This window comes from Crassostrea angulata, chromosome 9 (genome assembly GCF_025612915.1).
Source record: "Crassostrea angulata isolate pt1a10 chromosome 9, ASM2561291v2, whole genome shotgun sequence".
Taxonomy (NCBI): domain Eukaryota; kingdom Metazoa; phylum Mollusca; class Bivalvia; order Ostreida; family Ostreidae; genus Magallana; species Magallana angulata.
This window is the reverse complement of record NC_069119.1, coordinates 19,879,095-19,896,440: the sequence shown is the minus strand read 5'-3', so window position 1 is coordinate 19,896,440 and position 17,346 is coordinate 19,879,095. Positions and strand designations below refer to the sequence as shown.

The window sequence follows — 17,346 nt, the reverse complement described above, 5'->3', positions numbered from 1 at the left end:
CAGCTAGCTACAAAATATCACGGACTGCACGAAATAATCATGATGATGCCAGACTCTCAGTCTCACAGGAGACGATTAGGCTGTTCCTTTTAGCTAACCTACTTACGTACATTAACAGTAATTTAGCGAATTTTTCTTACTTTCCAAAATCAAATTATTGATTTGTTAAAGAGAGATGTTAATATAAACAATAAAATGCTTTCTTTGATGATTCATGCGGGTTATGAAGGTAGCGATTATTGCAGAGAAAATTTACATAACCCGCTAACGCGGGTTGTGTATTTTTTCTGCAATGTCGCTACCTTCATATCCCGAATGAATCACCAAAGAAAGCATTTTATTGTTTAAATAAAAGTGTATTTAATGTCCATTATAAAAAGTAAACTTTAAAAACAATGTTCTTCTTATTACAACCACTATAACCAGAATAATCGTTAAAATGACATTTTAAAAAAAATTATATATCCAATGCCGTTTATGCATATGACGATTTGGCTATGGGGCGATCTGACTAGCAACCCCAGCTCTTCAATATTTGGAGGTAAACATTTAACACGACGATGGCTGACGAAAATACACCACACGTGCAAGCGAAATTTTTCACCAAACAATCCCAGTATGTTTTTTACTTGAATGTTGTATTTGTGTTTCCTGAGACATGAAAAGCCTTCTTTTTCTTAAATATGCACTAGACATAGGGCTTACTATCAATGAATCATTTCAGTTGCACATACTTCATGAAATTAGATGCAAATTGCTGCCGAAAACAACTTTCTTGCCTTATCAAACCACATTTAAACTTTGTGTATGTTCTCAAACAATTGATGAATTATTGAATTCATCTTACTATTCTGATTTTAAGAAAAAACCGCATAACGCATTGCTTTCAGTTATTTCTCCAAAATTTAAAAGTTTCAAATGTTGATATCGCATGATCGCAACATAACAACAACAAAGATGTTGATACCGACTCTTCCTTCTTTTTTTTTACATTGCTAAACCTATCAGAAAATTATTTTCACAAATCTCAAACAAAGAAGTGTCATAGAAATGTTAATGGGGGAAATATCCACACATCAAGTGCTGGTGTGAATGACATGATATTTCTGCCTTTCAGATACTCCATACCAGACACACCATACTCTGTTCCAGCTGCGGTGGGAACCTCAGAGCTCAGTTCACTGATCAACCAGATCTTAAAAGGTACACAGTCCTATGTAAACAAGCTCGTGTTAATTCAAGGCTAAGACATTTTTAAAGATACCCACTCAACTGTCAAACAAACCAAGACAGTAAAAAAAAGACGCTAGAACCACAGTCCAACCACTGTTGTTAAGCCTGTTTTGATAGAGCACTCCCGATACCAAAAAAAATGGGATTTAACATGTAATCGCCAAGCCTCTTCGAAAGGAAGTTCACATTGAAGATTTATATGTGTTTATGTAATAGCACCATCTCAGTATTTGCAGTTCAATTTTTTTTTAAAGCAGAAATATCATACCAAACATAAATTTATATTTGATTTACTTCTTACATTTGTTAAATTGCAATTGATCAAACTGTTTTTTCATGGTTAAGATGATTAACATTATTGTCAATTGAGCCTTGATTTTTTAAGTGATCAATCTGAAAGTCTTTTTAATCATGTGTTAATGATATTAAAAAAATTTAAATCATTTTCATTTTAAAATTTTATTATGTGCAGGAAGTGATGATTCTGTGGATGCTGGCATTGAGTTTGATTTCCTGTTGGATGGAGAGTTTTTGCGAGTACCGCTCGATAAACACCTTGAAAACAGAGGAGTATCCTCAGTAAGTTATGTCTCATAAATCTATCTTTCATTTTCTTTCTCTCTATGTCTGACTCTCTGTCTCTCTGTATGCATTATATGTGTTATAATTCAAGCATAATTTCGCTCAGATTGATGCAAACTGGTTTCACTGTTTTCAGGAAGATATAGTAGAGATAGAATTTGTTGAAAGACAACCAGCCCCCAAACCAGAGGATTCTCTCCTGCATGATGACTGGGTCAGCTGTTTACAGGGATGCAAGGAATGGTAGGCCTTTATCACTTACAGTACTTTGGTTCAAAGAGTGTTAAACGCCTGCAGTGTCTCCTCTTATATGTTTGATCATGACCCATATACAACTTTAAGCTACATACAACGATAGGTGAAAGGTTTCAAACAAGTACATGGTGCTCAAATTTTGCTTGATATATATATATAAACATCACAAAATTTACTTGGTACAGTAAAACACTGTTATAGCGAACATGCTTATAATGAATTGATGCCTGCAGCACAAAGATTTTCATTCCCCAGGACTTTATTACATGTTGTAAACTTGACAGATATTACGAGTTACGCTTAGTAAAATTGCCCATCCCTGGGACTTTGTTATAAGCATGTTTTACTGTATTAATCAAATAAGCTGTACTTGATACAAGTTGCATTTATAAGATCTGCTGTCCTCATACAAGTTTTGAACTATTTCAGCATTTTGTCTGGTAGCTATGACAACACAGTAAGAATATGGACCACAACAGGAGCCCCACTCCTAACAATTCCAGGTCATTCTGCTCCAGTCAAGTGTGTCAAATGGCTCAGTGGAGGTAAGTTCCTAAAGGCTAAATACCAATTCAGAATTTTGATTCACATGTCCAATAATACATTAAGGCCTTTTGTTGTCTAACCTCTGGCTTTTGACCTTTGAGTAGTTTGACCTCTGACCTTTGAATACCATACATCATCATTATGTCATTGCAAAATTAATTATCATTTTGATTATGATATGCATCTTGAATTGATTATTGGATTTATTTATCTAAGACATTGGACCTAGCTGCTATTATGTGCAAACTTAAGTTGGTTGTCAAGTCTTACCTCTGATTAATTTGATGTGACAAATTTGTAACACACTGTTGGCATTGTTGACATTGATTTTGGTAATTGATTGATTTCTTCATTTAAGATGGTGGACCAACTTGCAGATTCATCTCTGGGTCACACGACCAGACCATATTGATCTGGGATTGGCACAGGGAGGAGAATTCAGTGGAGTGTGTCCATGCATGTCGAGGCCACGCGGGGAGTGTGGATTGCATTGCCATTAATGAGGAAAGAGATAAAGTGAGTGGTAGGAGAGTTATCCTCGTTGTGGTAGATTGAGTAGCTAGAATTAAGTTTAAAAGTAGCCTAGCATTCTGATATGAAGAACTTGAATCGTAGATTAAAAATTTGTACTTGTTTCAAAATGCCATATATTTCTTTGCCAATGTAAATGTACATCATTTGTCTGACAGGAGATCGTCTGAAGTATGATTTTGTCATTTCCCTATACATTCCTTTATATTATCAATTTGTAATTTAATCTTTTCTAACATAATTCATCAGAGTATTAAGCTGAAAAAAAATTATTAGTTTCTCATAAACCTCGATCCTCATTGTGCCAAATGATACCACATTGAATAATTTTTTTGGCCTTATTTCAAAGAGGAAACTTATCAGTGTGTTTATTTCAGTTTGTCAGTGGTTCCTGGGACAAGATGTTGAAACTCTGGTCTGCAGGTAGGTCTGATTGCAAGAAATTTGGTTGGTGTTACTTTGAAATACTGTTATTTCTTGTATTTGCCAGCATATGCACATTTTCCTACCATGTATATTGGTGCATGTCATCAGAGATCAAACCATTATGCAGGGTTTTAATTGTAATTTATCTATTTGAAAATAAGTTATTTTGCCAGATACGGAATCTGAAGCGACAAATTCTGATCTTTAAAATGGGGATAAATTGTCTTCTGTTGTCCCTCATTGAAAGCGGTGATTATGCCAAAATACATGTATGGGATTGAATCATTAGAATTCCTGGTGGCTCAATTTTTGTTCATTTTGTGGGTCCCCCACCAAAGAAAATAACACCCTCAACAATTGTGAAATATGGTACATGTATTAATTCACTGATCATATTCTTAATCCAAGAAGTTACGTCTTCATGAACCTGTGACAAAATGAGTCTACAAAAATTGGCCTCAAGAAATGTAAAGACCCCACAATAACTTGCAAGGAAAGGACTATGTGCGGTATGGTCAAATATCTGCCCCCGATTTCAACCAATTTTTAAATAGTATCGTATAAAAATAAAATCTTCACAAATTACTGTATAGAGGATGCCTATAACTATAATAATGATTTTAGTCATCATCACTCTTTCGCTGTGTATCTATGACGTCACCTAAATGGCCCAATTCCCGCAAATTTGCAAACAAATGAAGATTTTCTCATTTTTGCTCTATATTTTGCATTCGGAAGTATAGAGCGCAGGTCTGCTCAAGTGCGATTTTAACATATGTTTTTCTTCAGATAGTTATACACATTATACTAAAATATGGTGCTTGAGCAAGCCTGCGCTCGATGTTTCCCAGTCGAAAAACCATCGGAAAACACCCATATTTTGCTACAAAACATCAATTTATCAAAATAATTCAATATTCATGACGTCATTTCTACATTATGACGTCACTGTGGTGATAACCTTTTACACCTTTATTTCCAATATGATTTTAACTATCTTTCACCTTATTTTAAAGCTCTTTCTAAAACTTTGATTTTGGGGGGCAAAAATTGCATAAAACCGCACTTAGTCCTTTATGCATATGCATTGATTTTCATATGATAAGATGTTAGATTGGTTATCTGACCTGATGTATTTACACAAGAAGTTGTACAAAGTTTTGAGTTCACATGCATTTGTAATAATAATAATTATTTTGTATTATTAACCTGACAAATTAACATTTTGTGCTGTTTACATACAGCTCCTGTGGCTGAGGGAGACCAAGAGGAACAGTTAGAGGCCCCAACCAAGAAACAGAAGATCTCCAAGAAAGTCCAAACTCGAGTAAGTCCCCAAATATACCCCAAATAAATCAAAAAGATATCTCCAAAAAGTACAAACTTAAGTAAGTCAAAAAGTGTCATCAAAAAGATATATCCAGGAAACTCTAAACCTGAGCCAGTCTTGAAATATATCCAAACTGAAATAAATCAGTCAAAACACTATCTTTTATACACAAGACTTTAGGGTACCGGGTACATAAAAATATTCATATGAATTGACAACCCATAATTTTGCCAAACCTATATTGTAATGATATTTTTGTATATGTAATATATCCAAACTGAAATAAATCACCAAATATTAGTCAAAAGGATATCTTTTATACACAAGACTTTAGGGTACCGGGTACATATAATATAATATTCATATGAATTGGCAACCCATAATTATACCCCCTGCAAACGAAGTTTGGGGGGTATATAGGAATCACCTTGTCCATCTGTCCATCCGTCTGTGTGCAATTGTGTCTGGTCCATATCTTTCTTATGGAGAAACATTGGAAGTTCTTACTTCACACAAAGATTGCTTATGACTTAAGGGTGTGTCATGACCTTGACCCAAGGTCATTCGGGCGAGGTCAAGGTCACTGGCAGAAAAAATACAAAAATCGTGTCCGGTCCATATCTTTCTTATGGAGAATTATTGGAAGTTCTTACTTCACACAAAGATTGCTTATGACCTAAGGGTGAGTCATGACCTTGACCCAAGGTCATTTGGGCAAGGTCAAGGTCACTAACAGGAAAAATACAAAATTCGTGTCTGGTCCATATCTTTCTTATGGAGAAACATTGGAAGTTCTTACTTTACACAAAGATTGCTTATGACCTAAGGGTGTGTCATGACCTTGATCCAAGGTCATTTGGGCAAGGTCAAGGTCGTTGGGGGAAAATAGTGCAAAATTTGTATCCAGTCATTATCTTTCTCATGGAGAAGCATTGAATGTTCTCACTTCACACAAATATTGCTTAGGACCAAAGGGTGAGTCATGACCTTGATCCAAGGTCATTTGGGCAAGATCAAGGTCGTTGGGAAAAATAGTGCAAAATTTGTATCCAGTCATTATCTTTCTTATGGAGAAGCATTGAATGTTCTAACTTCACACAAATATTGCTTATGACCAACAGTTTTAAAAAGATAGAGCAGTTGTTATTTATAGAAAATGGACGGTGAAATAAATTCATCCAATATTTTCTATAATTGGAAAAATACACGCATTATGATTTTTATCTTAGCAGGGGGTATCAATTGTAAGCTTGCTCAAAGTATCTCTAGTTTTGCCAAACATGTACAGTAATGATATTTTTGTATATGTAGGTACCGGTTCTGACACTGTCTGGTCACACAGAGGGAATATCTGCGGCCGAGTGGTTAAGTAGGTCAGAGGTCTGCACGGCATCATGGGATCACACGCTGCGTCTGTGGGACATGGAGAGAGCAACGCAAACCTCACAAATGGTGATCTTGTACTTAGAAATCTTAATTAATAAAATTTGCTTTTTACATCATGTTTAGAATCATCTTTTATGATGCCAGGTGTATACTGGTATTTTAAATAATAATCATTTCAATTTCTGTAATTTTAGTGGCATGATTTTGTATTTATACTTGCACAATGTTTATTGTGCAATTTTATGGTACCATAGTTTCTTATTTTTTATGCTTATCTCCTACTACATGTACAATCAAATGTTAAACATAGGAATTTTTCAGAACTCAGTTTTAGTGTAAGTAATGTGTCTATTATCAGCTACTAATGTGTCTATATCCTGTCTACAACAGCAAGGCACCAAGGTGTTCCTAGATATGTCATACTCCCTCCTCAATAGACAAATAGTCACAGCATCTGCTGACCGTCATCTCCGGCTGTGGGACCCAAGAACTACAGGTTGGTCTTAAAACTGGTCCTAAAATGATCCTTGAAAATTAACACCATCTTGGCATCATTAATGACTCTCTTTCATTATCTATTCACCATTATTGTACCCCAACACAATGAAGTTGGTAGGCGAATAATGTTTTTAACCCGTCTGTCAGTTTTCTTGTAAGGGCAACTACTCTTATACCGCTGCGTGGAATTGTTTTCGACACAATGCATATGAATGTGCATATTACCAGAAAATTCCAATTCCATTTATATTTTTCTTGGAATTTCAGCCCTTTTGAACTTAAGATTTTGGCCATGTATTAAATAAATTAGTGAATAGGCAGTAAGCGCAACTCCTCTAATACTACCTCACAAAATTTTGTGAAAGTTTGTAGGTGTGTAGATGTGCACATTACCAGGAAATTCTGATTCCTAATTTTTCTGGGAATTTTGGGGCTTTTCAACATATTATTTTAGCCATAGATTAAATATAGTTTGTATGCGCAAACCCTCCTAAACTGCTGCAAAGAATTTTTGAAATTCCATTAATTTTATGGGAAATTCAGCCCTTTAAAATTTAGAACTTGTTGACAAAGGAATATAGAGTTTGCATTCAATCAGATTCTAAAAAGAAAGTGATGGTCACATATTATGGTGCTTGAATAATGCTAATGAACTGTTTTATCATTGTAGATGGTGCTATAGTGAAGTGTACCTACACATCACACAATGGATGGGTGTCCAGTGTTAGCTGGTCCCCTGTAAACCAGTACCTCTTCATCTCGGGCTCATACGACACAGTTATGAAATTATGGGACACAAGAAGGTAAACAATATTGATTATTTCTGTTAGTTTTCATTGTCTTGCATGTATACTGTTAGTTGATTTCAGAAGATGATCACACTATTTCATAGAAACTTTATGGGCATACACATATAAATGTGTAGAAATGTTTAAAAAAATCTTGTGGGTTTATTAATGCATGTAGAAAATAATGTTTTATTGTTCTGAATTTTGCTTGCAAAGTCCTGTACTTTTATCACTTTTTAACATTATTTTTAATGAAAAAATATTTTAACTGTAAAAGAATATGAATAGGCCTATCCACAACCTATAATTAATTAATTGCATCTACCAAGAGTCACTGTCAGCATAACCTTTTTTTGTAGTCCGAAAGCACCTTTGTACAACATGAGTGGTCACGAAGAAAAAATCCTGGCAGTTGATTGGTCGATTCCTAGCCTTCTTCTGTCAGGAGCGGCTGACAATCACCTGAAGGTCTTCCAGTATAATGATCAAAAACATGGGACGTGACAACAGCCATAAAACTTATATTGACTTCATAAATTTTATGTTATGCTTAGACATGTACCTGCTGATTAAAAAGATATTGCAAAAATTGTGTAGTTTATGGGGGTTTTTTTTCTTTTTTAGCTGAATTGGAAATGCTTGAGTATTTTATTATTTTCCTAGATGAGTGTTAGAGGACCATTGGCATTCAGGAATAATAGGAAGTGATAATTTAATACAGTAATTGACACACCAAATAGGGAGATTAAATCTGAGCACTCTGAATCAGGTCAGAGTAAGATTCTCTTCCCCCATCTGGCCTCCTTGGTTTGAGGTAGTCGCAAATGAAAAGATATATTAGTATTTAGGACTGGTAGGTATTAATGATCTGGGTTGCGTTTTACAAAAGAACTTGCCACCAAATTAATGAATGCTAATTAATCACCAACTAATCAATGATTTACTCTTATGGCTTGAAAATACAATTATGGGAATTGAAATATTTGTAAATATGTCTAAATTTAATATTTATGACTTTGTCTTAAAATATGTTTTAAAATGCAGCCCAGTGATGATCTCGGTAGAGCACCTGACTATAATTCCCGGATATAAGGTTACATAATTCACAAGTGCTTGATTCATACAGGATGCCAATGGTGTATAGTTACATGTAATAGACCTTCTGTATGAAACAATCAAAAAAGCACCTAATCTTTTAGTACAACCATTAACTGCACTGATCATTTGATAAGACAATGCCTTTAATTATTCTGTGATTCTCCAAAAGTTATTATAAAATTTTTCAATACAATGGGAAATGTCATAAAACGTTGAAAAGAAACAATTTGAAAGAGGTCGATTTATCATTGGGAACGATTTCTATTGGTACCGGTCAAAAATGGAACTCTTTTGTAAAAGAGGTAACAAGTGCGTACGCCATATTTCAGCCAAACAAAACAAACAACAAAGGCGGTGGAAAAAAAAGAGAGAGGGTACAAGATCGGGAATTCATCACACAATGACCGGCGGACATTCTAGAGCAGACAGCTTTAGTGATTCACGCGGTCGGACCGAGGGACGATCGGCTCTGCCGAGAAGGCGAGCTACTAAAATGTCGTACTCGGAAACAGGGGGATTTGATACGGATTTGGCTCTTGCTGTGCAAGAAAGTCTAAGATACGCGAGACAGGCAGAGCGGGAGGCTAAAGAGCGAGAAGATGGTACAATTCCAAACCACGTTGGTAGTGAGAGAAGCTGTATGATGCAATCCAAGTTTACAGATGAAACAACTGATGAATGTGTCATGCAAAGTTGTGCTCATCTCAAAGACTTGCTGCTGGTCAATTTAGACCTTGCTCAACACCAGCAAGAGCTGCTTACAGAGAAAGAGAAAGAAATCCGCGCCGTTAAGTCTGAAAATAACATGGTAAGCATCGACAAATTGTTAATGCAAAAATTTGCAATATGACAGAAGTCAGTTTGTTAGAAAAAGTTTACAAATTGGCAAGTCTGACTGAGAAGCTTTATATCTGGAAAGCACTTGGTGCCCGAGGGATGTAAACTAAGTCAAGACTAACAAGGTGTAAAGTCTCCCTAACATTGTCACCAGTGCCCTTAGTTCAACTCGTGAGAATGATGACACCTTGCTACAGGAACTGAGACAATGCCATTGACTCAGTTCATCCCCATTGTTCCAAATACTGTGTATGTACATATGTAATCATGGTAATATTCAAAAGTTAAAGTTTAAACACTGTTGTAATTTCATTCCTTTTCTTTCTTTGCTAAAACTTCACCTGAAATCAGATTTTTTTGAATTTGGTTAGGGCCTAAAATCCACACTGTATGTTTTACATGTATATGATTTATATTATACAAGAACAGTCTTTTTTCACACAGTTATGTCATTATTGGTGATTTATCTGTTGATTAACCTTATATTAGATAGTCCAATTTTTAAGTGTATCAATGCTGATTTGACATGAAAGTTTTAATTATTATAATAAGTGAAATAATGCTAAAGCTTAGTAATATTGGACTTCTAAAGGTACAGTACCAATCAGACCCAACCCAACAGAAGGAAAACCCCAGCTAAACCCTGGGTTTACTTTTAGGGTTTACTCTGGGTTTACTAGAGTAAACCCACAGAGAGTAAACCCAGTCAGATGTATACCCCTGAAAGCAGACACTTACTGTGTATTCAGAATATACATGGGTCAGGGCTTACAGGCAGTAGGGTGGTAAAATAAAAGACGGGTCTACTTCAAACCTCAGTGCATACAGTTGACCTAAAAACAATTTCCAAGTAAACACTGCGTGGACCCAAATTTTAAAAAAGTAAACCCAAAGTAAACCCCAAAAGTAAAGCCGGGGTTTGGTTGGGGTTTACTCTGGTGTTAGGTTGGGTCTTTTGGTACTGTAATATTCAGACTGAAAGAATTATTTAAAAGGTTTTTTTTATTGTTACAGGGAGATTACTCGGATTTTCATTGTGACAAACATCTAGCTACCCTTTATTTCAGATATATGTATGTCAATATTATATATATTAAATAACAGGCTTTAAATTAATTAATATTCAATTTATGGGGTTTAGTAATTTACAGTAAAAAGCTATTCAAAACACAAACATTTTATCATTTCTCGCCAGTACATTGTGACGTCATTTTATCAACACATAAAATTAAATACGAAAAATGACGCACAATGTACTGGCGAGAAATGGTACTTGGCCAGAACTGGTCGTTCACTAGTACTGGTAACTATTTTTATCAAAATTTTAACATGTGACTCCTATTTGTATGAATTTTGATGGGCTACGATTTTTTTAGTGTAATGCTTTATTGTTATTTTGTCATTACATGGACATGTATAGTTATGTAAACATTAAATCAAGATGAATTTCAGTTTTTGATATGTTCCCCATTTCCATGAAGGTATGACCATGGCATCGTCGTAAATGAATGATGCAGTTCTTGCAGAATATATTTCATATTTCTGATACATTGGTCTTAAAAAAAACAAATTTGACGTAAGTAATACAAAAAAGTGGCATATAGATGTATTTAAAAGCCGTATCAATCGGTCTGGAAGCTATGTCGATTTGTTTTCATCACATGACTGATCATGTGATCACAACACACGTCTTTGTTATCAAGCGGATCAGCCAACCGTTTGGCGTCTATTTTCAAAATTCTACTACTCTATCGCCTCTGGTGATATGAGTGAAGGATTCATAGGAAAGATCATGAAAATGACCGATGTTTTAGTGCCAAACAAATTTACCGTGTCCGTAAGAAACTTTTTCCGATCATGCAAACGCCCAGCGTTGAAAAATAACGGGGTAAGTTTTTCCAAGATGGCAGACGAGACAAAAATTCTACAGTAGTTGTCTTGGTTAATTTTGTAGAGAACGGGTCTACCAGTCTCCAAGTTTTTGATTAAAAAATATCGTTTCATGATAAAGATTTGTTCTCAAAATCAAATCTGCGTAGTTTTGTGTGTGAAATGAGTCGTACGATATATCGACATCGAAGTGCCACTGCTACCATTTTTACATGGCGGACACAACGTGTATCGTCGTGTTACACGGCCGTTGTTCTTGCCGGTGATCGATACGGCTCGTGCTCTAGGTTTTACCTATAACAAAGGAAAGGGGGGGGATGTCATAGATAGCATAGCCTATCTTGTGATTAATCTCAATGGCGACATCGGCTACTTTCTATGATTAAAATGGAGTGGTTTAAATGGTCATATTTTATTGTTAAAACGCAGTTATATTACCAAGTTCCATCCTCCTTGACCCAGATATGAGACACATTTTAAACTGCAATATCGGTTCTGTGTATTTCATTAAGTAGTGAATAAGTACAGGTTAATAAAATAGGCTACTTTTTATTTCTTTATAGTTGAAATGTCGTCTGGAAAGAATGGAGAGGAGAATGGCCATGTTGAAGCAGAAGGAGGACTCGGATTTCATCATGGGAACCTCTGTAAGGAGCCCAGCTAACAAATCCAAACCAGAGTCAGAAAATTCTACCCCTGCTGAGAAAGGGGTGAAAAGGTTATTATGTTATTAGTTTTAAAGAGATAAGGGGGTTTGAAGGTACTCGGATAATTATTTTTTATAGGTCAAAAGACCCATTTGCACTTGCATGTTTGTATCTTTAAAAAAAAAGCATGCAGAAATATCCAAGTTTTTAGCAAAGATCATTCTAGGCATAATTTATTGACTACAAGTCAAAGGCAGATTAGTCTGCATGTAGAAACAGGAAGATCCTAAAAACGAAAATGAAAGTAGATTTGAATTTTTGTTCTCAACACCTTCACACGCATTTACATTGAGGTAGATAGTTAAATATTATTAAAACTCAACTTATTATCAAATGACTGATTTATTACTAGCTATCTGCACTTGACCATGTGTATGGCATGCCTGTTTTGAAGTCTATATATGTCATCCAATCAGCTTATGTCTTTCACTTTTGACAGGGAGCATATCAAAATCTAAAAAAAAATTGATCAATTAAAAGAAAGACAACTCTTGCAATCATGTAGTAATGTCCATTAAATACCATATACAACCCTGTTAAGAATGTAAACTTAAGTAAATCTAATTCAACAATCATTTAATTCCTTATTTTATTTACTTATAACAGAAAAGGGAATATTGAAACAGAGAGCATTTCCAAGCGGTTGGCTTCAGCAGATGAAAATGATACGCCATGTACATCTTCAAAATCTCATCCAAAGCATCGTAAGCGATCACAGTTACCAACCCAAGAAGTCAGCACCGCCTCCCCCACCCACACAACTCGCCAAAAAACCACCCAGATACAGGAAGCCATCCAACCTCCCACCCCCAGGCAAAAGTCTTGGACAATCACATCGGATAACAGTGTCTCCTCTAGGAAAAAACTCTTGCCAATTCTCAAGGACCAAAAAAGTGACAATGTTCTTAGAACGAATGAACCTTACTTTGTCTCCCACTTTGAGCCTCTGGACGAGGACTTGAGTTATAGGAAGGATGTAGTCCAGACTGAGGACACACAGTTAGAAGGTGAGGGACAAACTGAGCTCTAGATGCCACTTGTATTTTTATTTTCCATGGTACTATGGAGGGTATAAATTTTTTTTCCAGCTTATATTGAACTTAAGGTAGTCTTGAAAAGCATAGAAATGTTTTCAAGGGTTTTTAAACTGTAAGGATTCATTTGATATTTTATCTAAAAAAAAATTTTATGCAAATGGATTTTTTATATGAAATCTTTATGAATATTTTACAGTTGGGATATTTATTACTAGTAACATCCATCATCTTACAGCATTTATTTACCGATGTGACTGCTCTATTTCAGTAAAATTGCCCAGCTGGAGACCACGAAAGTATCCAAGCCTCTGGGTACTTGAAGGAACAGAGGTAAGGTTACAAGAGTTACCTCTCTTGAATTTGGATCTAATATGTATTAAAAAAAATTATACAGAAACAGATCCTTTTACATTCCCTGTATGCTCCTTTTCTTATAGATTTTCATATGCTTGATATAAAAATAGAAAGTTTTGTGATACAAGTATAGAATAGTTGCAAATTAATTTCACAGAATTTAGAAGATGAAGTGTTTGTAAAACGACATCAGAAACTTGAAGTAGAGGAGAAAAGAAGAAAAAGGTAATGCATTAAAGAGTGCATTGTTTAACATCAAATAGAAAAATCTTGCTCTTTGTTGTGTGATATTTTATATGTATACAGCTAAAGTATAGACATTTAGCTGATGGTTGACTGTTTGATATCAAATAGGTGGGACTTACAAAGGCTAAGAGAACAAAAGATCTACGAGAAGTTAAAGGAAAAGGAGATGACGGCTGAGAATCTGAAGAAAGGAGAAGACCAGCATGTGGAATCCTTTTATCCTCTGTTGGATGATAGTGAGTAACCATGAATGTTAGGTCATTTAGTATATTTTCTAATGTATCGTGCACTCAAAGTATTAGTTATTGATGCAGTGTAAGAAATAATTTTTCTTTTCTATTTACTGTTCAAAGAATTGATTGAAACAATAGAGGATGGATATTAAAGAATGATTAAGACAAAAAACAAAAACCCAAACAAATTAATTCTATCATTTTCTTAAAAGTGTAACATCCTATTTTTGTGTTGTAGTTACACATATAGAAGTCTGTAACAAAATCCCTGTGATGGCCTTTGGGCACGCCCTGCCAAACCTGAAATCTGAGTGAGTACATGTTAGTGTTAGTGTTTATCTTTTAGGAGTATAAGTGGACTGTCTTTGACAATCTTTGAGACTGAGAATCTGAAGTGCATCAGCAAGTCCTAAAATTAATTACTGAAAACTGATTATATGCATATATGATAAAAATTTAGCACTTAATTGTTCTTAAATTCAGTACACCAAAAAATTACATGTATGAGAAAATGACCCAATGTACAAGGCTATTCAATTAGATCCAGCTCTCATCATAATTTATCTGCTAGCTATGTTCCATTGTATGATCTTTAGATTATACTGCCTGACGGACTACAAGATAGACTATTTGTGTACACATTTGTAAATAAGGATTGTATAGAATTTATTGTTTTGTTCTATAACAGAGAGTTTGACCTTCCGTGGGAAGTGGATGCCAGTAAGGGCCCTGCCCGATCCTCGAGGCCTGGTCGCTCCCGGTGATTCAGCGAGGACCCCTCCGCCCTCCTCTACTCCAACATTGCCAGTATTGTGTTCATGGTTCTACTGTATGCCTGGGTGTTACAGTACAGCTTGTATTGTATAGCTGTTGATGTACTGTTTTTTTTCTGTACAACTACCTATTCTCAGAATTTCCAGTAAGTTTAGAATTACCTCTGTACAAGCTTTTAAAAAGTTTCAGTGATACACGTGCAAGTTAATGTTTTGATGTTGTTTATATTTATAGTTATTTCAGGAATACCTCTCTTCATTCAAGTTCCAACTTTAACTTTTTCAGTTTTAAATACATTTATTGTGAAACAGTGTATTGCTGTTAATGAATATTTATTTGATACCTCTGTACATTTATCAAAACAATTCACATCTAAATAAATCAGTGGGTAACTATGCATGTATAGTACATTTGGTAGGATAAAAAAAAGATGAAAAAAGTTTGTGAACCGAAATACATGTTTATTATATTGCCCTATTGTTGTAGAAATTGATGCTTTATATATACCGGTAGTTCAGTGATCTCCAAGGTATGTTTTGTTGGAAAAGAACAAACAAAAAAAGGAACGTCTATGTATGTTAAAAAATTTTGAATTTTAGTGCTAACAGCAGGTGTTGTTTCTGTGTTGTTGTTTCAAATGTTTTATATCATTATAGAGCAACAAATTGTATCAAAATGGTGTAAAAATGGCTTTTGTTAGAGTTTGTAATGAGTGACATAGTCCTGTTTTGTTTTATCTTGTTCACTCTGTGTAGGAAATGCAGAAGTTTTATGTAAGGGAAACAATCCTTCAGTGTCACTTTTTTATGTTTTCGCTTTTTATTTGGAGAAGTACCAAGGTGTTTTGCAAATGGCTGTATCTGTTCTTTGTGAAGTCTTTGTATAAAGTTCTTTTAGATATATTGTGTCTGGTGTCTGAGGGAAAATAAAAAAAATCCCTCAAAATGTTGAAAACATGGTGGCTGAATATTTATTTATGAATATCTGTTGTTAATAGATGATAAATATGTTAAATGTGTCCTCTCTATGTAATCTGAAGAATCTGTGGTTGTGTGTGTGTGCAAGTACTTTTACATGTATATGATATCTATACTTGATGTTTGAGGTTAATGAAGTATGCATGTTGAAAGAGATAAATGACATTCACTGTAGAAAAAAAGTCTCAATCCATGTCGGGAGATTTTGTGTTCTGGAAAGTAATATTGAATATTGCTGACCCTTTAGATGTTCTGTTTGTGTTAAGTTTTGATACATTGATTTGTTAAAACACAAAAGTGGGTTCTCTAGTATTACTGCCTGTTAAGGTCTGTATCTTGAAAATCTGATGACAAAAGGTTTACATGTACGATTCATTGGATGTCATGAGTATGTATGGAAAAGTTTATTTCTTTTAAAATAAATGCTTCTTTTTCAAACACTGTTTTATTTATGGTTATTTTCCTATTCAAGACTCCCGCTACATGTATGAAAAGGTACATCAAGAAATTTAGACCAATTTTTGCAGTGTATCTTGTTTCTCTAACCAAAGATAGCTTCACTGTACTTTGTATGATATAATATGTTCATAGGAAATATCTGATAATATATGGACCAATTTAACAATATCGACCAATCAAATTCACCATATAAACCAAATTGATTTATATTTACGATGATATTTAAGGAGGGGGGGGGGGGGGTTCTATTGAATAGACGCGCTCTTTCAAATTGAAAATGACTATCTGTAATACTTGATTCTCAACTTTCAAATGAAATGGTAAAAAATGATGACTGATAAACATATAATGTGTGGCTCAACTTCATGCCTACTTGCTGTGTCAAACAGTATTGAAACTTAGCCTACTGTAAGGATAAAATGTTTTTAACCGATCTTCGTCAGTCTAGTGTGCAAGATCCGTTCTGCTAGTCTATATAGATCTTATTGCTTTTCGTTGACAATTTTTTTTTTTTACTTTTGGATATATATATGTTGCAGAGAAATATACTCCTAATAGATATATTTCTTTCAATAAAAACCTGAATTTTGATTTAACCTGTCAAACAAATTATTTGTCGAGCGGTCTTTAGGTCCAACGTGAAAATTGTTGGACCGCTACGTCACAACTTATTGATGTTGAATTTCGTCCGATCCCGGTGAAACGGCAATAATCGAAATCAGTGCGAGATGAAAGGCTGGTAACTACATGGAAATTATACTTATTATGTAGTAAAAATATGTATTATCAAAAATAAGTGGGATTTAGATACCATGTAATATTTAGCTCACCGAGACGAAGTCAAGGAGAGCTTATGCTATACCTTCGGCGTCGGCGGTGGTGTCGGCGTCCGGACCTGGTTAAAGTTTTTGTTGCAGGTCCTGTATCCAAGCTATTACTTGTCCTATCTTCACCAAACTTGCATGGATGATGCATCCGGACCTACTTATGGAATTGAAAGACTTGGATGCTGAATCTGGGTCCTAAATTTTAGATGCTGGAGGAGTTTAAGGTTGTTGGACCAGGTTAAAGTTTTTGTTGCAGGTGCCCTTTGATAGCAATATCTAAGTTACTGCTGGTCTGTACTTCACCAAACTTGCATGGATGGTGTGCCTTATGA

At 34.9% G+C, this 17,346-nt stretch overlaps 2 protein-coding genes across 2 annotated transcripts; both read left to right on the top strand.

The window, feature by feature from the left end:
- The first annotated feature begins 520 nt into the window (after window positions 1-520).
- Window positions 521-8,167, top strand: LOC128162112 (ribosome biogenesis protein WDR12 homolog). Its single transcript, XM_052825309.1, has 12 exons — window positions 521-616; window positions 1,118-1,203; window positions 1,706-1,812; window positions 1,952-2,058; window positions 2,500-2,615; window positions 2,975-3,132; window positions 3,525-3,570; window positions 4,818-4,900; window positions 6,215-6,355; window positions 6,680-6,785; window positions 7,458-7,590; window positions 7,935-8,167. The coding sequence occupies exons 1-12, from the start codon at window positions 561-563 to the stop codon at window positions 8,077-8,079; spliced, it is 1,284 nt and encodes a 427-aa protein (XP_052681269.1). The 5' UTR covers window positions 521-560; the 3' UTR covers window positions 8,080-8,167.
- A 771-nt stretch (window positions 8,168-8,938) lies between these two features.
- On the top strand, window positions 8,939-16,171 carry LOC128163612 (male-specific lethal 1 homolog). Its single transcript, XM_052827244.1, has 8 exons — window positions 8,939-9,481; window positions 11,964-12,118; window positions 12,714-13,114; window positions 13,413-13,474; window positions 13,656-13,723; window positions 13,853-13,980; window positions 14,216-14,288; window positions 14,666-16,171. The coding sequence occupies exons 1-8, from the start codon at window positions 8,954-8,956 to the stop codon at window positions 14,739-14,741; spliced, it is 1,491 nt and encodes a 496-aa protein (XP_052683204.1). The 5' UTR covers window positions 8,939-8,953; the 3' UTR covers window positions 14,742-16,171.
- The last annotated feature ends 1,175 nt before the right edge of the window (window positions 16,172-17,346 follow it).